The 24137-nt window shown below is 44.1% G+C and overlaps 2 protein-coding genes, 1 long non-coding RNA gene and 3 other non-coding genes across 14 annotated transcripts; 1 reads left to right on the top strand and 5 right to left on the bottom strand.

Moving 5' to 3' along the window:
- The first annotated feature begins 258 nt into the window (after positions 1-258).
- Tnks (tankyrase) lies at positions 259-8454 on the top strand. 2 transcript variants are annotated; one of them, NM_143153.3, is made up of 7 exons: positions 259-953; positions 3348-4130; positions 4195-6075; positions 6136-6293; positions 6358-6650; positions 6719-6875; positions 6936-8454. In NM_143153.3, the coding sequence occupies exons 1-7, from the start codon at positions 758-760 to the stop codon at positions 7011-7013; spliced, it is 3546 nt and encodes a 1181-aa protein (NP_651410.1). In that variant the 5' UTR covers positions 259-757; the 3' UTR covers positions 7014-8454. Both variants share the same exon structure in this region, with proteins under 2 accessions (NP_651410.1, NP_001262963.1).
- Positions 3271-4152, bottom strand: asRNA:CR46101 (antisense RNA:CR46101). The gene has a single exon (NR_133453.1).
- Positions 8455-9670: 1216 nt separating the features above from the next.
- Positions 9671-23702, bottom strand: jigr1 (jing interacting gene regulatory 1). 8 transcript variants are annotated; one of them, NM_001347754.1, is made up of 6 exons: positions 23473-23702; positions 14802-14863; positions 13892-14208; positions 12433-12659; positions 12048-12360; positions 9671-11981 (listed from the first exon to the last, which is right to left on the bottom strand). In NM_001347754.1, the coding sequence occupies exons 4-6, from the start codon at positions 12644-12646 to the stop codon at positions 11498-11500; spliced, it is 1011 nt and encodes a 336-aa protein (NP_001334702.1). In that variant the 5' UTR covers positions 12647-12659; positions 13892-14208; positions 14802-14863; positions 23473-23702; the 3' UTR covers positions 9671-11497. The 8 variants fall into 8 exon arrangements, with proteins under 8 accessions (NP_001334702.1, NP_001097920.1, NP_651409.1 ...); NM_001104450.2 differs by having other exon boundaries at positions 11148-11981; positions 13892-14046; positions 23512-23702; NM_143152.4 differs by having other exon boundaries at positions 11295-11981; positions 23016-23702.
- lncRNA:CR45917 (long non-coding RNA:CR45917) lies at positions 9988-10973 on the bottom strand. Its single transcript, NR_133452.1, has one exon. It is a non-coding gene; the product is annotated as a long non-coding RNA:CR45917 (long non-coding RNA).
- mir-92b (mir-92b stem loop) lies at positions 10048-10147 on the bottom strand. The gene has a single exon (NR_048488.1). It is a non-coding gene; the product is annotated as a mir-92b precursor RNA (primary transcript).
- Positions 14945-15039, bottom strand: mir-92a (mir-92a stem loop). Its single transcript, NR_048486.1, has one exon. It is a non-coding gene; the product is annotated as a mir-92a precursor RNA (primary transcript).
- Positions 23703-24137: the final 435 nt, after the last annotated feature.

The following is a 24137-nucleotide window of genomic DNA, read 5'->3' as shown; positions in this document are numbered from 1 at the left end:
GTCTATTTGGTTAACAAAAAAAATTGTTTCTTATAACACAATATAGATGCAAACGTCTTTTCGCTTTTCACCAAATAGTGAGTGCACACTGAAGCACAAATTTGTGTAAAACCTTGTGAGAACATAAGCTATTAAATTTAAAAAATATAATTAATGGAAAAGCTTATGTGATTCGAGGACTTCAGTATTTTTTCAGAATGGCTTGCCCCGTCGCCTGGTCACACCGCTTGACTCAACCTGGAATATTCGACCACCCCGCGAACGGTCACTCTTACTCGGTCACAAAACAATGCAATATTTCGCGGAGCAGTGAATTAATCCGGAAATAATCGTCCGTGCCCAGAGCTTTGGAGGCCAAGTACCAGGGAGCTAGTCCCAGAGTTGGTCGCAGTCTCAGTAAAAACGAATCGTAGCCAACCGCGATCCTTGCAACCGTGCTGTGTCGAACCAAAGAAATCCTATTGATTTTGGGTCTGCAATTGTGCATTAAATATTAAGCAAAAACGAGGGCTGGTCGCGTGGCAGCCAGTGGCAAATTGTTGCTCCTGCGGCATAGGCAGGACACCTGGATACAGGATGCGGGCAAGCCAGCGACGGACAACGGCGAGGCTTGTGTAGGACGGGCAGAGCAACTGCTGGAGGAGAGAACTGGACTGGGAGTGGAAAACCCGAAAGCCCACTGAATATTGCGCTTGTTTTTTGTTGCCTATTTTTTTCGGGGCGTGTGTGTGCCAAAGCGTAGCAAACAAGCACAACAATGGCCAACAGCAGCCGAAGTCGGGCCATTTTGAGCGTTAATCTCGATGCGGTCATGGCCAACGATCCGCTGAGGGAGCTCTTCGAGGCCTGCAAAACGGGCGAGATCGCCAAGGTGAAGAAGCTAATAACGCCTCAGACCGTGAACGCCAGGGATACGGCGGGACGCAAATCCACACCATTGCATTTCGCAGCGGGTAAGTGAGATGCGATGCGGTTAGATCCCATCCAAATCCCTTCCAAGGACGGTCTAAAAACGGCAGCCCACCCCACCATTCGCCCAACGAAAGGTTGAAGGACTCGCCCAAACCCCCCGCTGCAGTGCGGATTTGGCCTTGAGCTAGTTGCGCCTGGGTGTGACGGGCGTCATTGTCGTCGCTCTCGGTCGGACACTCGCCTGCTCCAATGGCGTCGAGAGTTGACCTAGTTTCCATGTCGCTTCTGCTTTTGGCTCTGCCTCCTCTTCTGCTTCTGCTTCTCCTTCCACCACCGTTCTATGTGTTCTATATGTTTGGCTTGTTTCCGGAAGACCCCCTCTCAAAAGGGGAATCCCCCGTGCTGCCCCTTTTGCCGCTGCATGTGTGCGTGCGTGCTGCATTTAAGCATTTTCTATTTTCAAAAAAGACTCATACAGCTGCGGTCGAGATAATAGCACTGCATAATTAGCCATTTCAATGAGAGCTTTCACTGTCTCAGCACTGGAAATTGAATGTTTAACACACATATATCATCTGATTAGCTTTGTTTGTTTACACGTAGAATCCCATAGATAAAGGTCTGCAACATATGGTCTGATTGTATAGCTAACCTGTTTCGCAGGGTTTAGTTAGATGCTTGGCCTTTAAATATTAGATTGGGTAAACAAAATAACTCGTGCTAACATATTTATTTTATTTACATTTTTCAACTGTGAGTGATCAAATGATTAATCCTTCGTAATACAAGCATGCATGTTTTTTAACTATTATTTCGACTGCTATTGTGTCTGTTTTTGTGGGGGTGACAGTGATAGTGGGCGGTGGGCGGGGCAGTGGGCAGTGGGGCGACTTGTTGTGGCTGCTGCGTTGTATGCGCCATCCTGCTGACGTCTTTGGCTCAATATTTTCGCGTCTTTTGTTGTGACTTTGGCCTAGTTAGCATTTTATGCATTGCGATTTATTTAGTCAGTCGGCAGCATCGAATCAAAAGTGGAAAGAAACGTCTTTCCCTTCCCCATCCCCCATCCACATTCACCCCTTTCGAACAATACCCCAAAAATGCCATCAAGCTTTTCTAACCGTTTCACTCGACGCCCCTTGCATATCAATTTCGCCTTTTGGCCATTTGTGACTTCTTTTTTTTTTTAAGTTTTGAGCACTTTTTATTATCTGGCGGTGGGTCTTTCTTTCTTTCTATAAACTGGTTTTCCATTATTATGTTCGTCTGTCTTTTTGTCACGTTCTGTGCACAAAAAGTGAGATCTTCGAGGGGTCTGTTATTGTCGGGTGGCGTTTAAGTTATATATATTTTATTGCGGCTGCTTTTCACCTCGTTGAATGTATGACATTTTTGGCCACTCGAAGTTTTACAATACCTGTTGCGGTGGAAACCAAAACGGAGCTCACGTTTCCTCCTTCCTTTCCCGCAATCGTGACACATAGTAAAACGCAATCGCTTTACTTCGCTTCTTTGCGACTATCAGATTTTCTGACATTGGCCCGTTATCATGGCATTTATGTGTGTGTGTGTACATATATATAGTAAATATAGTCGATAAACCCGGAGAGACCTTCCCCTCCATATCTTGGCCATATTCGAGATACTTAAAACATACGTTTATCGCTGGCCAAAAAGTTGTGCAAATTAACCTTCGGGGTGGTAGTTGCAAATCAAGTTGAAATTGCATACATATATCTCAGTTTTTATTCATATATTGTTCACAGTCCCAAGGATCACACTTCCAAGTGGCGAGCAATTGGCGCTTTGACGCTCCAAGTGCAACAGTTGGAATTAAGTTTTCCATTCTATTAATTTTTAATGCAAAACTTTCGTAATTGTTTGCCCACAGAAAAGTGAACGGCACAAACGTTTCGCAAACCACTTTTTGGTGGGTGGCTCAAGCTTTTGTTTGCCCAGATTTGTAATTCGATCCGGTTCTCTTTGCAGTTCATTATAAACGTAGCAATAAGTACGATCATAAACATTTATTTTATGTTGATCATCTCTGGTGTGACCAATTACGGTACCCTATTAAGATGACTCAGATTTCTGGCATTGACAATGCAAAAGTTGCCAAAAGTATGTTTATAAATCGGGGGCTCGGTTGGATCATCACAACTGTCATCCGTTTATATTGATTATTATGCGACTTATTTTGATTATTTATCATTTAATTGTAAGGTTTACTTTCAACTGAACATAAGCTAATGTAAACTTTTTTGAGATTTCCTTGGGCAACAGTTCTGCAAATGCGGAAAACATATCTTTCTTTTCGTATGCCATGGACAAGGTTGAAATCCCCGAAGGCAAGACCTTCTCGCTCATTTGTAGGGCTTTCCCATCGACCAATACATGACATTCATCTAATAACCTATTCGTTTTTATTTTACCAGGTTATGGACGCCGGGAAGTGGTTGAATTCCTGCTGAACAGCGGCGCCTCCATACAGGCGTGTGACGAGGGTGGGCTGCACCCGCTGCACAACTGTTGCTCCTTTGGCCACGCCGAGGTAGTTCGATTGTTGCTGAAGGCAGGTGCCAGTCCAAACACCACCGACAACTGGAACTACACGCCATTGCACGAGGCGGCCAGCAAGGGCAAGGTGGATGTGTGCCTGGCTCTGTTGCAGCATGGCGCAAACCATACGATCCGCAACTCGGAGCAGAAGACACCACTGGAGCTGGCGGACGAGGCGACGCGTCCCGTATTGACCGGCGAATATCGAAAGGATGAGCTGCTTGAAGCCGCACGCTCGGGGGCCGAGGATCGCCTGCTGGCCCTACTCACGCCACTCAATGTCAACTGTCATGCCAGCGATGGACGACGCTCAACGCCGCTCCATCTGGCAGCGGGCTACAATCGGATCGGCATCGTGGAAATTCTGCTGGCCAACGGAGCGGATGTACATGCTAAGGACAAGGGCGGTCTGGTGCCGCTGCACAATGCCTGCTCCTACGGACACTTCGATGTGACCAAGCTGCTTATCCAGGCGGGCGCCAATGTCAACGCCAACGATCTGTGGGCCTTTACGCCGCTCCACGAGGCCGCCTCCAAAAGTCGCGTCGAGGTCTGCAGCCTGCTGCTCAGTCGTGGAGCGGATCCCACCCTCCTAAACTGCCACAGCAAGTCGGCCATCGATGCGGCGCCCACCAGGGAGCTGAGAGAGCGGATTGCCTGTGAGTTATAAGCTGTCTGCGTTTTAAATATCTTAGCTCTAACGTCATTCATATTACTTTTCAGTTGAATACAAGGGTCACTGCCTGCTGGACGCCTGTCGAAAGTGTGATGTGTCCCGTGCCAAGAAGCTGGTATGCGCAGAGATTGTTAACTTCGTGCATCCATATACAGGAGACACTCCGCTCCACCTGGCCGTTGTCAGTCCGGATGGGAAGCGCAAGCAGCTGATGGAACTGCTGACCAGAAAGGGATCCTTGCTGAACGAGAAAAACAAGGCTTTCCTCACGCCCCTGCATTTGGCTGCCGAGCTGCTTCACTACGATGCCATGGAGGTGCTGCTAAAGCAGGGCGCCAAGGTTAATGCATTGGACAGTCTTGGACAAACGCCACTGCATCGGTGCGCCCGTGATGAGCAAGCGGTGCGACTGCTGCTCTCGTACGCAGCGGACACGAATATCGTTTCCCTTGAGGGACTTACGGCCGCTCAATTGGCCTCGGACAGCGTGCTGAAGCTGCTCAAGAATCCTCCGGACAGTGAGACACATTTACTGGAGGCAGCCAAGGCGGGAGATCTGGACACTGTGCGCCGTATAGTGCTCAACAATCCGATTTCGGTCAATTGCCGGGATTTGGACGGACGACATTCCACACCTTTGCACTTTGCTGCTGGGTTTAATAGAGTGCCAGTGGTTCAGTTTCTTTTGGAACACGGCGCCGAGGTTTATGCGGCTGACAAGGGCGGACTGGTGCCCCTGCACAATGCCTGCTCTTATGGGCACTATGAGGTAACCGAACTGCTGGTCAAGCACGGAGCCAATGTAAATGTATCGGATTTGTGGAAGTTTACTCCTCTTCATGAAGCTGCCGCCAAGGGAAAGTATGATATTTGCAAGCTGCTCTTGAAACATGGCGCTGATCCAATGAAGAAGAATCGGGATGGCGCGACACCAGCGGATTTGGTTAAGGAATCTGATCACGATGTTGCAGAGCTGCTGAGAGGACCGTCCGCTCTGCTAGACGCAGCAAAGAAAGGAAACTTGGCACGGGTACAGCGATTGGTTACACCGGAATCCATTAATTGCCGGGACGCGCAGGGCAGGAATTCCACACCACTTCACCTGGCCGCCGGATATAACAACTTTGAGTGTGCCGAGTACCTTCTGGAGAATGGAGCCGATGTTAATGCACAGGACAAGGGGGGACTAATACCTCTGCACAATGCCAGCAGCTATGGGCATTTGGATATTGCGGCACTGCTAATTAAGCACAAGACGGTTGTCAATGCGACAGATAAATGGGGATTCACACCGCTCCACGAGGCTGCACAGAAGGGGCGCACTCAATTGTGCTCGCTCTTGTTGGCCCACGGTGCCGATGCCTATATGAAAAACCAGGAGGGGCAGACGCCCATTGAGTTGGCCACGGCAGATGATGTTAAGTGCTTGCTCCAGGACGCGATGGCCACCTCGTTGAGTCAACAGGCGTTGAGTGCTTCCACGCAATCGCTGACAAGCAGTTCCCCGGCACCAGATGCAACTGCTGCTGCGGCTCCGGGCACATCTTCATCGTCCTCATCCGCAATCCTATCGCCCACCACGGAAACGGTGTTGCTGCCCACCGGTGCCTCCATGATTCTGAGTGTTCCTGTTCCACTTCCACTGTCCAGTAGCACGCGCATCAGTCCCGCCCAAGGAGCAGAGGCCAATGGGGCTGAGGGCTCCTCTTCGGATGATCTACTGCCGGATGCGGATACCATAACAAATGTGTCCGGATTCCTAAGCAGCCAGCAGCTGCATCATCTAATCGAACTGTTCGAGCGCGAACAAATCACCTTGGACATTCTAGCCGAGATGGGCCACGACGATCTCAAGCAGGTGGGCGTCTCCGCCTACGGCTTCCGCCACAAGATACTCAAGGGAATCGCCCAGCTGAGGTCCACCACAGGTGAATATATGAAAACATTTATAAGTTAGTTATATGAAAAATCATTTCATTTCACCCAAGGCATTGGTAACAACGTGAATCTATGCACATTGTTGGTGGACTTGCTGCCGGACGATAAGGAGTTTGTGGCCGTCGAGGAGGAGATGCAGGCCACGATTCGTGAACATCGTGATAATGGACAGGCTGGAGGTTATTTCACTCGATATAACATCATTCGGGTAAGTCTTTACCAAAATGGTAAACCGAATTCCAATCTAAAATATTTGTTTGTCATAAAAACAGGTGCAAAAGGTACAAAATCGAAAGCTGTGGGAGCGTTATGCTCATCGACGGCAAGAGATCGCCGAGGAGAATTTCCTGCAGTCCAACGAGCGTATGCTCTTCCACGGTAGTCCCTTCATCAACGCAATTGTGCAACGCGGATTCGACGAGCGCCACGCCTACATTGGCGGCATGTTTGGGGCTGGCATTTATTTCGCCGAGCATAGCTCGAAAAGCAACCAGTATGTGTACGGAATTGGCGGCGGCATTGGCTGTCCCTCGCACAAGGATAAGTCCTGCTACGTGTGTCCTAGGTAAGGATTTGATAATCATTTTGGGAAGATCTTCCGACTCATTCAACCCTTTCTTCCAAAATTTGCAGACAATTGCTGCTGTGCCGAGTGGCGTTAGGCAAATCCTTCTTGCAATACAGTGCAATGAAGATGGCCCATGCACCGCCGGGACACCACTCGGTGGTGGGCAGACCCTCGGCGGGTGGCTTGCATTTCGCCGAATACGTTGTCTATCGGGGCGAACAGGTAAATTCCATACAATCTTTGCGAGTTCAGTAATGCTACAAGTATGTTATGGTTTTGCAGTCTTATCCGGAGTACTTGATAACCTACCAAATCGTCAAGCCCGATGACAGCAGTAGTGGAACGGAGGATACAAGATGATGGATGCCCTCTGTCGGGTCCACGCCCACAACCACGTCGCCCGCGCTGCACCAGCCGCAAACGCAACAACAACCGCAGCAGCAACAGCAGCAGCAGCCGCAACCACAACAACAGCAGAAGGCACCACTGCCGTTGCCACCGCCACAACAGCAGACCTCAGCTCCAGTTGCCAAGAGGCGGCCGAAACATGCCAAACCATCGCTGCAGTTGCAGTATCAGCCCTATCAGCCCCAGCACCACCCGGTTGTTGCAACCGCCGCTGCTGTGACCACCACCCAACCTTCGCCCGCTGGCGTTTTTGCGCACAGCAATAACAACAATAATACGAGCAGCGGAAATGTGAATAATAACAACAATGACATGTCGCCGGTGTCGAACAGCAATAGCTACTCCTCGGTGGACACCAACCAGACGCTGCTCAACTCGCTGGCCAACCAGCAGCGCAACCATCGACAGCCACAGAATCATCATCATCAGCAGCAGCAGCAGGCGAATCGCAGCCAAAAGTATAGTCAATTTATGATCATCACACCCGCCGTTTCCATAGATCGCGACTTCGAGTACGAGTCGCATTTGGACTTTGAGGATTTCGCCAATGCGGCCCACAACAATGGCAATCTGTTTCGACTTGGATTGCGGCGGAGTGATAGCAGCAGCGACGACAGCGGCCACAGCAGCGATAGCAGCAGTTTCCGCTCGAATTACAATCCCTACTTGCATCACAGTCGCCAGCATTTGCTATCGAAAGGTGGTAATGGTGGTGGCGGCGGTGCTAGTCGTCACTTCTACGCCTTCACCTCGTCGTGGCGCTGGTGCAGTCTTCTGTGCGCCGCCATGCGCTGCTTTGGGGCCGGGGGAGCCGGGCACGGGAATGCTCCGTACAGCAGCTCGCTGCAACATCATCGACTAAGACGCTGTTCGTCGTACAATGCGGAGAATGCCTACGAGCACTTTGCGGCCCCCTTCAAGGCGCGCAAGACGCGCGACCACATGAATAACATCACCTACGAGTTGTGACGGTGGTACGACATGCTGGTGGTTATTGATCTCTATGTCTCCGTTGGCCTCCCGTCTATTTTATTACAATTACTAGCTATAGATGTCGTGTCCTGTGTGTCTCTCTCTCTCTCGTTGTTTATTATATTACTCTATAATATATCACGTAAGGGCGAGCTAGCGAGATGGATTCGTTCGGTTTGGATCGAATTGGATTGGATTCGATTGGGTTAATCAAAAGTGAAGCACAGTTTTTGAGTGATTTTAATTCGAAATACGGAAAATGCGATTCGATTATACGAGGTTACAAGTTCTTTGCCGATGAATGCATTACATTACATTACATTACGCTCGCGCGTTTATTTAAGTGTTTAAGCTTAGTTAATTTAAACAATAATTAAAACTCCAATTAAATTTAAATATACAAATACATATACATCAATCGAAAAATGTTTTTTTTTTCTTTTTAAGCAATATATTATGCGGGTTATTTCATATGTCTCATAACCGGAATTCATTTGTTTTGAATATTTATTATAAATTTAATAATAAGTACAATTGGTTCACTAAAATGGCGCCTTAACATTTTCAGAAGGCAATCAGTGAAGAGCAAGGGTCAAAAACTATATGCGGTATTCTATTTATAATCCGGCCATATGGAGAATGACTCCCAGTCATGGTAGTGATGTATAAATACGTAGGCATATGTTTATTAATTTTGAAACTAGCAATCTGCTTGACATTGAACTTTTAGTTGAACAATTTCAGTCACTACACTTTGTTTTAAAATGAATTTTGCATTTATGATTGCTTGAGAATTGGATGAGAGATGAACTCTTCACCTATGTAACCCAAATTAATTTTTACATCTATAAACGCAATATAAAAATCTTAAACAATGTTTTTTTTTCGTTATCATACTTTTAGTAAACACATTCTAAAATGTATATTATAGAGCCTTATCTACACTGTATTTATTTTATTTCATTTTAGAATGCTAATTTAAACCATCTTCATATTTCATTAAGTAAAGGCTACTTTGGCTTCAATATTAGTTTATTAGCTTTGATCAAAGTAGTTAGTAACGAAAGCTCCATCCTAACGATTATGTCGCTCAATGTTAAAGCTTACTGTCATTTCATTATCTTAAGCTCTCTCTTTTTCCTTTAGTAACGCTACTTTGGGAAAACTATTAGGTGATTAACTTTGAACCCAATAGAGGGTAACGAAAGCTTCGTCGTAACGACTATTGCGTGCGTAGCAGCTAGCTTTTGACCGCCAGCAGATGTGCTTGCAATTTGCAACTGTCAAGTCGACCGACACGTTAAGCTGCGCCTAAAAGTTTAAAATGCAACCGCAACGGAAGAATAATGATGATGAATGCTAAAGTACGCAAATATCTCTCTTTCCCCCTCCCGATTTCCTCTTTTACCGCTGCAGAAAACGCACGCAGGCACATTTCACTGTCAAAAATGCGGCTATAAACCATTTTGGAGCCGCCAGGAGCTGCTGTCGCAAGCATTTATTTTTATTTTCATTTCTCTTGCCACTTATGTTGGCCCGCATTTGGCCATTTCTCAAGTCTTTCGGCCCGCTCCAGTGCGTCTCTTTTTCGGGCCTTAGTTTTTTGGCATTTCCTTCTCTTATTTTTTTTATTTTTTGGCAACATATGCAAGTAATTTGATTAAATTATATAATTACAGGGCCAGACATTCGAGATGGCAAGATGAGTAGACGGCAACACGGTCCTGACTTTGACGAACAGCAGCACGCAAAACGCAGCACAACCGCACCACATTATGGCCATGGTGGTTAGCATTAAGTTAAAGTTAGGCTTAATGGCAAGCTGCTCGCAGCACCGAAAAAAATGGGCGTCATTTTGGAGCTGATACGATCAACATTGATATGTTTGTAGATCGTTTTATAAATTTGTTGCAAGATTAGTGATTAGATCCCACACAAAAACTAATTTAATAAAAAAATCTATGAAGTTATTATTTTTAATTATTTTTACAAATTATTTTGCACTGTGTAGATCGTCGACTGCGACACTCATTGCAGGCCGGGACTAGTGCAATTTGTATTTCGAAAATGCAACAAATAAGCACTGGGCACGGCCTACATCAGGTGACGTTTTAATGTACCACTGCACTCACATCTCGGATGCAATCCGCTCCAAACTCCAAACTGCCCAATCCCCATACCACTCACCTTTCGCGTTCCTTTTGTGGGCCTGGGCCTTATCAATACGCCAAGTCAGCCAACTCCAGCTGGGAAAAGGAAGAGAGGAGCCAGGAATGTCCGAGTGCCACATAAACACTGTAATTACACACACATACACACACTCACTCCCAAATGCGAGAAGCTGTAATTTAATTAAGAAATATAGACGCATTATTAAAGAAAAAGGAGTAAACAAGGGGGCAACGCACATAGAAATGGCCTGGAGGCCCCACCCAGTTTGGTCAAATGGAGATGTGCCTACTCAGACTTCATTTGGCATTAGGCATTCGGCTGTGCCGGCAATTCCGACTGCAGGTTCCAGTTTTCCCGGCACATATTTTCTCGCCATATCCCGGGATGGGAATGATGGTGCGTTGGACGTCCCACAACATCGATCAGCAATCTACGTGGAAACACCTCCAGTGATTCTGGGTGGCCTTTAAGACGGGCGTAAAATTAGGTGGTAGATAGTTTATTAGCATGGTCAGCTATCCATTGCATTATTCATGGCCTACAGTTCAACTGGCTTGAATAGCTCTTCCTCAGTGAAACTATTTCCTTGGGATAGTAATCAAAGTTTAGCTTCAAGGGCCGAAGGTGGAAGCTTTCAGAAGCTTTAGGGTTGGTTCTCGCATACAGAAAGTAATAAAACTTAAGGACCTTTTTGTTTGCTTTAAGTCTGCCAAGGGAAATGGAAATATGTATATGCCCCTTAAAGGGGCAGATTACTATTGTGTAAGATAATGATGGCCCTTATAGAGGTCCGAGTTGCGCAAGGGGAACGCTGACTGAAAGACGCTCACATTCGTGGCGAAGTCATAATTGCGTCTGATCCCACAGACTTATATACATAATGTATATTTGCATTTCAGTTGACGCCTTAATGAAACCATGAAGTGAATTATTGTTTAAAATATGTATGGTCCTTTATGTAGGATTTATAGGATTCTATACCATTACAGATGTGCATCTTACAGATAGAGTATTATGCTCTTGCCGAATCTGAAAATTAATCAATTTGGATTAGTCGACCCGTTCCCCTGCCTTTAAAACAAAGCAAATAAGTGTATTTTTCCATTATGTTAATAAATGAAATGCTTGGATCTTCCACCCCGGTTACTGCGAGGCTAGAAGACTTAAAAGAGTATAATTAAATCATAAATGAATTAATCGAATTTGTCATCAATGCAGCTTTTATGCTATACGCATAGATGTAGACACGCGTGCCAATATCCCTACCCTCAATTTAAAAGTGTAACTTAAATCTACTCGTCCTCCTCCTGCGACTCGCTGCTCTGATCTACCGGATCGACCTCATCCGTCTTTTCTTTGCTGCCGCTGTCCTCGTTGCGAAGCGAGGACTGGACCAATTCGCGGGTGAACTTCTGCACCAAGCGCAAGGCAGTGGCCGCTGGCATATCGCACAGGGAGTGGCACATGAACTCGCCAAATCCCCGGAATTTGGCGTACGCCGGTGGCAAGGGGGCTAGAGGTTGTGTTGGATAGTATCCGGATATCGACAGACTGTCGTCGACTCGGCGTTTCGACGGATGATCGTCCAAGTGCTGTGATCCACGCTTATTGCTCCTCATGGGATTAACAATTGGACTACTGATGATGTACTCCGGCTGGTTTTGGTGTCGTCGGTGATAGCTTTCCGCAAAGTGATTGTAGCCCTTGCCATTGGGCATTTCTCCATTCGTCGAGCGCTGGCTCTTGTTGGCTTCGTCAGAGTTATTCAGGGGAATCCTAAAAAGAAATGATGTCTTGTTATTAGCAAATGTTACGTTAGGCAGCAATGGATCATGGACTTACCCTAACACTGTGGTCACGGGGAGTGCCTGCTCGCAATCGAAGATCTCGGAGTCGTCCTCCAGTTCGTCCTTGATGCTGTTCATATGCCCGTTGCTGTCGCTCCGGCAATCGTCCACCTCGTAGGTCTCCTCATCCTCCTCCTTTACGCTCATGTTCTTAAAGCTGCGCCTGGGCCGTATGTGATCCCCCAGAAACTGGAGGCTTTCGAATAGAGGCCATTGTGAAGACTGTGTGGAAAGGCCATTCTCGACGCGTCGCTTCTCGATGTTATATCGATTCCTTAACGTGGTCATCCGTTCCCTTATACTGGTGGCTACGAATTAAGATGGGAATATGCCTAGAATTATTTCCTGTCATCTCAAACTGGTTTAATCCCCTTGCTCACCATCGTAGCCCAGTTTGTGGGCTATCTGTTCCCATATATGGGCCACATACAGCTTGTCCTTGAACCGCTTGTTTGACCTATCGTACAGCACTGGGTGCGATCGGTATTCCCGGATCAGACCCAGATCAAACTCGCCCGTTTGGGCGTATGTCGCTCGAGGCCGACCACGCCCCTTTGGCAACTGCGGTGGATACAAGTGCGACAGGTTCTCCATTCCTCCTCCAGCCCTGCCATGGTTATTTTCAACAATGAAAGAATTATTATTTTCCATTTAAATGTTATTTTGTGATTTGTTAAAGTTTTGATTTTTCAGTTTTCTCTTTTTTTTTAACTAAAAAGTTATTCAAAGCGAACTGACTTAAAAAACTAAAAAATTAAAAATACATAATACATGAAAACTTGAATGTTCATATTTTTTTACTTTATAACCGCTCTTTTTCTAAAACATAATTAATGCCGCTCAAAGGTCTAAAAAAAGAATCGATCCAGCGAAAGAAAAGAACACAAGAAAGAAGGAATACTTTTGAGGATATACATACACACTTACTTAGTTACCGGTTTTTCAACAAAAGGGAGCATAAACAATTAAAAAACAAAGTCTGGTCGAGCAGAAGAAGACTATTAAACGAAGCATTGGCGTGTGAGAACTACTGAATGTTCGTAAAACTGCTTGAGGTTTTGATGCTGGATGGATCGTATCCTGCATATTATCACTTCGATAAATCGGTGATCTTTTAGGGATACGGATCGATTAAATACAAAGTAAATTAGGTGCTCCCAAAGCAGAATTAAGCGGCATAATAGCTAAGCAACAAAGTAATTGGACTTCGGACAGGTATTACTGCTCACAAAATCAAGGCTAGATAGTAATTAAATTTAACGATAACCGACCGATAAATCTATGCTTTCCATCCCTAATCTGCATCCGCTTTAACGGCGTACATGCATTTTACACAGCCGCAGCCGTTTACATGTATATATACGCGTGCGTAGGTGTGTATATAAAACAAAACTGCATCTTCAGTGCTCTCTGTCTCTCTCTATCGCTCAGTTTTGGTGCTAAGCGAACGACGCGCACTGTCGGCGTCGACGCCAGCAGCGCAATAAAAACAAAGCCAGCGAATACCGTAAAAATATCAAACTACCTAAAAAAAAAAGTACAGAAACGCGCTCGCAACTGCTTGATATTAATTTTAAGCGACGCCAGCTGCGCTGCTCTGCTCACACAGATAAACATAAAGAGTCGCCTTATAAACTTTAAATAAACAATTGCAGACTACCACTAATTTACGCTGTGCGAACGGAATAAATAAATAAAAAAAAAACTGAAGAGAAATAATAAAACTAAAATAAAAAGAAAGCAGACATTACCGAGTAATTGAGAAACTGGTATTATTTTTGGCTGGCTGGCAATATCGAATTAACAAATATCTTAATTTATTTTTATAGATTTACTCACCTCGAGAAATACAATTTAGATTCGCCTCAGGTTGGTTTTAGTGTGTATTTTTATTTTTATACCTATTAAAACGCGCGCTCTTTGCTCTGCGTTGCGCTTGGGCTTGCCTCTGCTTTCTAGCTGGCTATTATGGCTAACTGTAGCTGTGGCTGTTACTTTAAAAAATCAATATAGACGTAAATAAATTAATTAAGATTGCCTGCGCAACACACGACGCTCCGCCAGTGCGATGTTCGCCGCTCTCTTTCGCTCGCGATGCTCTGTCTTTTTGCCTGCACGCACAACTAGTCGCTGTGAGAATATTTTTTAAACTGAAACTGAAAAAATTTTTTATTTTTATATTTTACGAATTACGGACGAGGCAAGCCGCAAGAGAGCGGCACTCACACAGGGACAGGCACTCACACAGACACACAACCGCACGACCACGCGCGCACCAACCCTCTCGCTCACACAGGCGCCGAACCCCATGTAGTAGAGATGCGACCGTGAGGCGATTTCTTTCGCGCGAGACGCCCGACTTTGAACATGCAGTCAACCCAGTTAGCACCACTCTAACTTCTGCTACGTTTGGGTTGTTTTATTGTAGTTTATAGTATTAACTTTTCGTTTTTAATCATTTTAAACTGCATTGCACCATTGGGACACTTTTTATTCATTGCACAGACCATTCAATTGCACATCTCTAGCACACAGCCAACCAGGTGGCAGCGTTTTCGACTCAAATACAAGTGGCAACCACGGTCGGGCATTTTAATAACGGAAAAGGGATGAAAAGTACCAGAATAGCGCGCGCGCTTGGGAAATGTTTAAATATCAAATGTAACTGGGAAGTGTGGGATAATATGAACACGAATTGAAAGCGATTGAGTACACATAAGAACATAGAATAAACAAGAAGCAAACTCACCTGTATATATACTTTTATATAATTAAAATAACACAGATGTTCTGATATTGCGAATTCGAGATCTGAAACAACAGAAAATATTTCATAAGCAAAAATACGAGACATGACTTTAGTAATAATAAATAAATTTTATAGATTTTAGTTGTTTATTACAAACCGCCCATAGGCCGGGACAAGTGCAATGTTTATTCGAAATGCAAAACGTTGACACCTTCCCGTCCTACGGGAAATTCATATTTATATTCGGCTGAAAATCAGATCACGAATATTGAGTTTCAGCAAGTACATGGAACATCTTGATAAACATTCACAAATAATACCATCAACAGGTAGGCAGGTAGGCGAACAATAGGAGCATCGACCAAAGCCCAAAAATCTCGAATTTCAAAAGCAGAGAAACAAAAAATAAGCAGCAGTTCATATTAAATTTCCGCCCCTACTTGAGTGTCCTTTGTGCGGGTCTGCGAAATGCCCAACAATAGTCCTGGGTCCTCGAGGAGTGGGAGTTTCTGATCGCATAGGATCGGGAGCAGGTAAAACTAAACCCTGCACAAAATCAAGCGTTAAATGCCTTTTACTTACGCCTCACATCATTTTGCAAGAGGAAGCTTGTATGTATGTATGTACATATGTGAAAGTATGCTGCGGGGTCCATTAACAGTTGGCTAACATCAACAAAATTTGAAATCCAAAGCGTGACAAATTCGTAGAAACCAGAACCACTCGGAGGCGGGCAGAAAAAATGAACAAATCTGCTGAGCGGAAGAATTGCCAGGGCAGCAAAAAAAAAGAAGTCTACAAAAACACACCCGTGCTACCCCCTTTTTCCAGGCTTTTCCAAAGATTATTTACTGCTCCAACTGTTTGAGAGCCTCAGCTTATTTCGCTTATCTGCCCCAAATGAAAACCAGCATATAAAAATACTAATAATATCTTCTGGGGGGAGTGGAGAAGCGGAGCTTTGCTCGGTATTTGTTTATTTGATCGCTGCTGGCGGCGCTTTTCGTGGCCCAAGATGGCATTAGGTTTTAATGTTGTTCCCTGCGACACAGCAACAAATTCCGCACTGAGCAAGAGCTGCAATAAATTCATATTTATTTATTTTTGTTAGGCAAATACGCCCCCAACGGTTCGAAGACTCTCTTCAGTCCTCGGGCGCTTCTGCCCTAGCCTTCTCCATTCAGCAAACGAAAGGAAAGGCCCAGAAGAGACCCCAAGTCCGAGTCTTGGAGATCGGAGAGCGGAAACGCAAATAGACGCACGATAACAAAAAAAAAAAAAAATACGAGACGAGGCAGTAGAATAAGCATAAAACAGAAACAGCACGGCACATAAATTTGAAATAACTAATAATTCATTGAAAAAGCTGGCAGGGAGGGAATGGGGGAAAAACTGGAGTGGCTCGGCGGTGGGGATCAAGTAATAATATTTGCTCAAGCCAACAGCTGACAAGTCAGCAATAGCACACACTTTTCTCGATATCGCGATCGAAAATCACCGCAGGAATTGAAGGCGCTCGGTTTTAGAAAGAGGAGGCCTTTCGAAAATATACGGTGGGGGCTGGCAATAGACAGACATAATAGCCAGTTTGCAATTCTCCTTGATCTCGCACAAGGTAAATTAATTGCAGAGGTTTCCATTTGGATTTTGGATTTGAATTCAACTAATATAGCGTAATTTTTCATGGCTATTCATTACGTGTGTGTATCGTCTCCTTTTCTAACATTTATTTAAAATGCCCATTTGTCTTTTCTACGGTTTTCTTCTTGCACATCTGCGCTCATTAAGGGCATTCAGAGTTCGTTTCGCTGGCCTTTCTCCTGCACATTTATGATGGCTATTTCTCCGCCTCTGCGAAAGACTTGTAAGCTTTTTCGTTGCCCGTTGGTCTGTTCTAGTTCGAGTAGAATCGTTTTTAATGACTCGAGAGCAGGAGCCGCAGTGCCAAACCAAGCCAAACCAAACCAAACTTAGGAAAGCATCAAAGCCTTCGATGGCAGCCAGGGATAAGTGAACGGGAATGGTCATGGATGGCCATGACTTCCAGACAAAAACCGTTTGCATTTCCCATTGTTGATGTACTTGTTGCTTCTTCGAGAGACAGAGATACAGTGGACGCAACTTAGAATTGATCAAACACCTAAAAATCTCAACATTATCCAAGTAATGTTCGCAATTTCAATTAATTCATGAGGCATTTAAATCTCTAGAGATTTGCGAAAGAATGTGCAATGGTTTACATGTATAAAATATGCAAATAAACCAACTGTGGGCTATTAAAAACAAACTAATCATTTTATAGTCTACAGTTTAACAGCAAATAGAGTTTAGTACAGGAAATAAAAAAGAAATACCTGTTGATGATTTGAGAAAATGATCGTAAAGTCAGCTCAAGAAGATAATATTTATGCTTTTTATTGCAGGCCAATATTTCTGTCTAATTTTTTTTTTCATCATATGTCAAAAAATAAAAATTACTGATGAGAAAATTTCCTCCCATAGAGTTTCCACTGTAGATCGAGCGAGGGCCGCGAATAGAAATAACTGTATTAAATGGGCCCAGGACCAGTGAGAAAGGTCTGCTGCCTGAGAACCGAACCTCCGCTCTTGGCTGTTACAATTTCTAGGCTCCAGCAGCCGAGGCTGTCGGGTCGCCAGACTTGGCCATCGTTTTGGCCATGGTCGAAGGAACCTGTTTTGGGGTCGGAGGGGCCCAGCAGCAGATCGCGCAAAAGGCGTTCCAGAGATGCGGACTGGGCCGTGCCTGGCTGTCTCATCTGTTGTCTATTTGGCAGGCTCCAACTTCTACCAATTGCTGGGGGCCTGTTCGCAAGTGCAACATGTTGCCAGCAACATTTGTTGCCTCGGCAAACACTCACAGATTTGATTTGCTCTTGCTTCCAATTCTTCTAGATTTGCCAAGCCATTTTTTGGTTGGTTTGTTTTTGCAGCAGCCGCCGCTGCAGCAACAGCAAGAGCAGCGTAATCGAAATGCAATTAAGATGCGGCTTCAGAGTGCTGCAGAATTTTTGACTCGCACTCACCAAAGGAGCGAGAACGTGGCTGCAATTTATATTCCCGGACAGATTTTTAGAAAGTAGCAGAGGAGTTATACCCGAGAGTCCAGACCAAAGCCAAAGCCAAGACCAAGATCAAGACCAACCCATAGTGCCATTCGAAAGGCGTTGACGTGGAGAGGTGAGCCCGATCCCGAAATGCGGCTTAGAACGATCTCGGTGGATTGTAGACTCACTCTGTTGGTATTCGTATGTGGCATAATTAAAGGGTTACGCCACGGCCACGCCAATCTTCATTCGATATGTGGCGATCTGTTTGCGTCCCCCCCTGCTTTCTTCACCGCTCTACTGTCAGAATACAGTTCTGTGGAATTGTGTGGCTGATATGCATAACGGTGGTTTAATATGAGTTGGCGCACTAAGAGAGACTGCGCCACAAGTGGGCATGTCTCCGGTGATCCAACCCCTTTTCTATATTCCATCCTTGCACTGGGAAAAAGTCTAATTTAACTTGCAGAAACCAACTATCTCAAAGAAATTGATTCGGAAGTTACGCTTGGTATAAACTGTAGTGAAAATAATTGTAATTGTAGAGTCTGACTAAAGAATTAGGGGAAAAAAAGACGCAAATGAGAGACCGGAACAGCGAACGTTACAATCTGTTTTAAAAACCATGCAAATGGAGAGCGAACTTGATTTTTCAAAATCTTGAACAAATTAGTTTCCTGAAAATACCCTGAATAATTTTTTAAATTTTCCCTCAATGTAAAAGGCTTCTCTTGTAAGTCGAAGCACATTCATTTCGTTGATATCGTTATGGCGTAATATGGGCCACTTCTCCCTGGACGTGTGCAGTCATCAGTCGAAATGGTCGGCCATCAGCGCATCGTTTATTGGGGTTCGCTCCGCGAGTTCTCCAATTGATTGCCCACATCTGTGCAGGCTGAGCTCCAAAAGAATCTTCGCCAGACGCACGAGGATGACCAGAAATTATTGTTCATTGGGAAAACGTGGTTTCGAGTGCTAGTCTCTGTTTAATGGCATCAAACTTTAAAAGCAAGCAAAAAGCCAGTGTCTCAAGGCAAATAACCGCACTCAACTGGAATATTGACTTGATTCCATTACGCTGAATTGCTAAATAATAATTATCTCATTTCATTTGCTACTGGACAGGATTTGCCAACCAAATTCTCACAGCCAACTATCGTTATCTTTTTGCTGGTTAAGTGCGATATCCTGCTTCTCCAAATGAGTGTTTTTTCTCAGCTTTTTCCTCTGACTTTTTCCAAGAACTATGAAATCTCTATTTGTATTTTCATTCATATCGAGAATATGATTTCTTTAAAAAATGATTCACTTATTGTACACTTATAATGCAATTTCCTCTAGGGAACTGTCCTTAGAGAATTGGGATTTAACCGAAACATGGCAGTTAAAAGTTGAAGGCGTACTTGCAATTCCGCATTCAACTATTATACATAAATATACATAAAACTGAACCTTTCGTGATAACCAAGTAAAGCTCGACAGCGCTGTCTTTCACTTTACATTATAGAAGAATGCCAGAGTCGTGTCATAAAATCATACACCTTTTACAGGACGCATAGTGCGTAATCTTTTCATGGCATCTCCACATAAAATTTCTCATTATTTCGCAAATGTGTAACCAAATGTTATTATCCGCTAATTGCCAAATAGTTTGGCGTATCTCGTTAGCAATGGCAGGCAGATTGGCGTCTGAAGACTAGAGTCGGAAGACTGGGCCTGGACGAGGCTACAGCTACAACGGCTCAATTACTCCGCGTCTTCAGTGGCTCACAATCTGGGCGCTGAAGAATCGGGCTTGTTGCCAAGGAGTCTTCGGTCTAATAGCTAATGATCGGCGGTAAATATGCGCCATCTTAATCCCCCCGTCGTACCCTGATCATCAGCATCTTTAAAGTGAACGAAATCCCGAAGACCGAATGGGGCCAAGTTCTCACACAAATTAAAATTGCTATTCTCTTTTTATTTTCGGGCCGCTTCTACGCAAATGTGTAGGGTATGGGTTGCGGCATGGGATGTTCCGAATGGCATCTCATCGAGAAGAATTTAAGCCTCAAATTTCGCAGAGGGGAGACCGAGCTAAGCAAATTTTAAGCTGGTGCTTCATAGTTATATGGGGCATTGCCTATACATGCATGTGTTCATATGTATGTATGTGTATATGTGTAAACAAACGGGTATATGTTTGCCCCCTGTTAGGTATTCGATAGCGCCAATTTGATATGGCGGCCAGGAGCACAAATTAAGTTTCCCAGAAACGAAGAATACTACCTGAACAGCGTAGAATCCCCATTCCATTCTTCTGGCACTGGCAGTAGAGTGTTATCTTCCTTGGCTGCGAGTTTTATGTCTGCTCAGATCGTAAAGCTGTTAGCGACGCTATAAGGAAGAGAATCTCTCAAAAAGAAAGTTGGCAACAACGCAAATAAACTATGTAAAGTGGCTTCTTCAATGGAGAAAGAAGCCAATGCGAATAAGATGTTGCCGCAGGAACTTCATTTTGCTCAGCAGTGTTTTTTAATGCCCCTCAAGATAGTTAAAGGAAATTAATGAGTAGTAAAAGCGAAACGGACGGGCCAAGTTGCCAAAGAGAGTCACTCGATCCAACCACTCAGAGGCCACAAAAGCGAAATCAATATCCAATCATTAATCGTTAACTAATTCCATGAATTCTGCCCGACTTTGGGATCCCGGGTCCAGATTTTTTGGTCAGGTCCGTCTGTATTCGTTCCCATTTACCAAGTTCCAAAAACGCAACCAGACATGCCACACTAAAGACATATATTTATGCCCTGAAAGCAACTTTTGGCGTATTTAGAACAGCAACAACAACAAACAGCGGCAAAAAAACAGAAATATCAAGATAAAAATATTTTTTCGGGCGGCCCTTTGTGGCTCTTCGATGGGACAGTGGCTACACTGCCAAATATTACCCAGTCATAACGGTCAAATAAGATAATTAATAACCTCGCCAAATTTGAATAAATAATTACATATAAATTGAATAGACTGGAACCTTGAAACTATCTTTGCACCTATCAAAGTGATTTTAGTTAAGGTATGTCATGTCAATATTAGTCTTGATTGTTTCCGGTGTATTGGCCCGCCTAAACCAAGTATTTGCTGATTGCGGCTTTGTTGTTGTTATTGTCGTGGCGCGTCTCAAGTCTGGAGTCGTCTCTTTGGGCTCTCTTAAGGGATCTTCTTCTGGGATCTGGGACTTCCTCCCTCCACACACGCGTTTTGAATTCGATTTGCTGATTGCCGTTTGCTTCTTGGCGAGATTTCGATTTCGTCGGCAACAACAGCAACGACGAGCCTCGACCATGAAACAATTTTATATTTTTGTGCAGAAAAAACGAAGATCAATAAAATTTTACCGACAACTGTATTTCGCTCAGACATCGGAGTATAGGGCCCTAAAATTAGTGACCAAATTGTCAAAGTGTGGGCTTTTGGGAGGGGGTGTGGGTCACATTTTTGGTTACAGTAATCAGGACAGAATCGAGCAAAAAGAAATTGAAACTAAGCAGCTGGTAAAAATTTGATCTTAATTTTTTGTGCGCTTCGGTTTTGTAGACTCCGAAAGAGCTACAAAACAAAGTGTTGAAATTTATTTAGGGAATGTGGAGCTTTGTTGCGTTAGAAGGTTATGTTCACTCCATGGGAAACTAATGTGGCAAAAGACAGATTGGGACTGATTGATATGGACTACGATAAATGCTTACATGACCCATGAATTGTTATAATTAATAGTATAGGAAAGAAATGAGTGTATAAATAATATTTCACATCAAGAAAGTAGTTTTACTGCAGCATTTTCCTTGATTTCCTATTATCTACATTTGAGTTGAAAAGGTCCAGAAGTTTTGCCTATCAACTGTGAACTAAAAACACACAAAAAGAAAGTTGCCCCTAGGCCTTGTGCATAATTCTGTAGAAAAGCGAGAAACAAGGAGGCTTTGTAAAAAATGGGGATGAGAAGAGAGGGCGCCGTGTGAGTTCCTGCAGAATCCGCTGCAAGAAAGGTGCTCCAACAACAACAAAAACAAAAATGGCAATTCCCAGAAACGAGAGTGTGTGGGAGGTGGAGAAGGTGAAGATGGAGAATTCTTCCAAAGGAGCAAGAAGAGCAAAGAATAGGGGCCGTCACTAATGAATTTGTATGCAGAGACCGCAATGATTTGGCACAAAAACAAAAGCAACAGTAACGGAAATGCGAGGATTAAGAAAAAAAAGGAAAACGCGGGTCCAACGAACAACATTTTGTGAAATTAGTGCAGACAGTCGAAAAACGCACCTTTTATGTTTTGTAGCCTCTCTTCACATTTTACGATTGCCAGTTGTTTCTTTTTCCATGATTTTTGATTTATGCAAAAGCAATAAAAATTATTATAATGAAGGCGCTGACATGGCTGATGGCCAGAGCAAAAAGCGTGCACTGAGAGAAATAGCTTATACGAATCATCATCAAAGTTCGTCAAAATGATTATTCAATCAATCGGTTTCTTGAAGAAAGTGTGAAGATTTTGAAAAATAAATAAGTTATCCTGGTTTAATATTTAGTTTAAATACTTTTTAAAAACTACAACTGCCATTCTAATTTAAATTAAGATCCTCACATTTTATGTCTGTGTAGGCGAAGAACAGAGTTGGCGACACGTGATGATGGTAGGGATAAGGAGAAGAACTGGGGGCGATGACGATGCTTATGTTCCTTGTCCGTTACTTTAACTTTACTTGCTCTTTCTCCCGCACTGGGGCTCATGTTAAAAAACAAATAAAAGTTCAACAAAAAAGAGCGCGAAGAGAATGAGTCAGAATGTTTGTTTGACTTCTGCACAAAGAATGGCTTCTTATTTCTTTGTGCTTCTGCAAAAGCACATGTAAATAAATCAAAAGGCGACAGGAAAATCGCCATTTTCCCCGCCTATATGCACAATCATTTGGGCGCAAAAAGACTTTTTAGCAGAGCGCTTTAGTTTAACTTCCAACTATTAGCTATTTTGATGGTCAGCATAAATTCTTCACCTTTTTGCCGTAATTATCTGCAGGAGAGAGTCACTCCTCGCGGCTGCGCCCAAAAACGGTTAAACATAAAAAAACTAACGGCAGTTTTATAACGCTGGTCTTGGGAACTTGGGGAGATTACCTTTTGGGAGGCTGCGCCAAAAATGAGCGGAAAATGCCCGCAAAAAGAGTGGGCGCTCAGAGATCCCCGAAGATGATACACAAGCAATCAAAAGAAATGCAACGGCCTCATCGCGCTCCTCATCCTTCTTCTCCTCCTTCCTCCTCTATTCCATCTTCACCCATTTCTTCCTGCACTTGCCGATGCACCGTTACGCGGAGTTGAGCCCGGGTTCAAGATCACCGCACCCAGCCAAATGTTTTTTCTGTTATTTTTTCCTTGATTTTTTCGGGCGCATTCTCCGCCTTGTCTCTTTGCACTTTTACACAGATTCTTTGGGGGATATTTCGTCGGTTTATGATGTTTCTTTTCCTTTAGTTGGTGTTTTTCTATTTTTTTTTTTTTGTGAGGGCACTTGGGACTAACGGTTCTGTTTGGTGAAGTTAACAAATAAAAGTAGCGCGCGCACTCAACTCACCGACAAACAAACACAAGCGCACAAAAATGTTTAACACACCATCGTCGTGCCGGAGGCTCAAGGCTTTAACTTCCTCGATCCGCAGTAACTTGGTCACTTTTTACTTTTATTTCTTTTGATCAGTAGTAGTCAGGAGTTGGAAGGCTCTTTTGAGACACAACCGTCGCCGCCGATGGATTGCGCGCAATTGAATTTCCTCCACAGCGGCGACTCAGCTCGTCGCCTCAACGAAAACGACTTCAGAACTCAGACTCGAATTTCTCTGCCGACGCCGGCAGAAGCAGCGGCTGCAAAAAGGAACGCAGCTCGCAGGGGTGGCAACTTTTAGATACCTACTACCTGCCTTTTAAGGGGCATAGAATGTATAAAGTAACACTTCAAGTCGTGGAGTCTGACGTTAGCTAGACATAAAATATAACAACTTAAGTATACATACATATGTGTATAAATTATACTTTTGTTTAAGGATTTTCATAGTGTATTGGTTTAAATTTAAATGCAGAATAAGATGCATAGCTATATCCTTAGCAACTCGTATGAACTCTCTTACTCTCGAAAAATAAAGGGTACCTCGATCTTTGTTCGCTCTCTGCGCCGAATCGCTTGATACTCTCCCAGAAAGGACCAAAGGTTTCCCTAACAAGGCTTCTGGAATGTCGTAGAAC

Source organism: Drosophila melanogaster, chromosome 3R (genome assembly GCF_000001215.4).
Source record: "Drosophila melanogaster chromosome 3R".
Classification (NCBI taxonomy): domain Eukaryota; kingdom Metazoa; phylum Arthropoda; class Insecta; order Diptera; family Drosophilidae; genus Drosophila; species Drosophila melanogaster.
The sequence above is the reverse complement of the archived record's forward strand: the minus strand, read 5'-3'. Positions and strand labels throughout refer to the sequence as shown.

Excerpts from the sequence above, each read along its gene's own strand:
- Tnks (NM_143153.3), top strand. The coding sequence starts at position 758 with ATGGCCAACAGCAGCCGAAGTCGGGCCATTTTGAGCGTTAATCTCGAT. Across the intron at positions 6,294-6,357 it reads CTCGATATAACATCATTCGG|GTGCAAAAGGTACAAAATCG; the intron begins GTAAGTCTTTAC and ends TCATAAAAACAG. Across the intron at positions 6,876-6,935 it reads TTGTCTATCGGGGCGAACAG|TCTTATCCGGAGTACTTGAT; the intron begins GTAAATTCCATA and ends ATGGTTTTGCAG.
- jigr1 (NM_001347754.1), bottom strand. The coding sequence starts at position 12,646 with ATGGAGAACCTGTCGCACTTGTATCCACCGCAGTTGCCAAAGGGGCGT. Across the intron at positions 12,361-12,432 it reads CCACAAACTGGGCTACGATG|CCACCAGTATAAGGGAACGG; the intron begins GTGAGCAAGGGG and ends CTTAATTCGTAG. Across the intron at positions 11,982-12,047 it reads CCCGTGACCACAGTGTTAGG|GATTCCCCTGAATAACTCTG; the intron begins GTAAGTCCATGA and ends ATTTCTTTTTAG.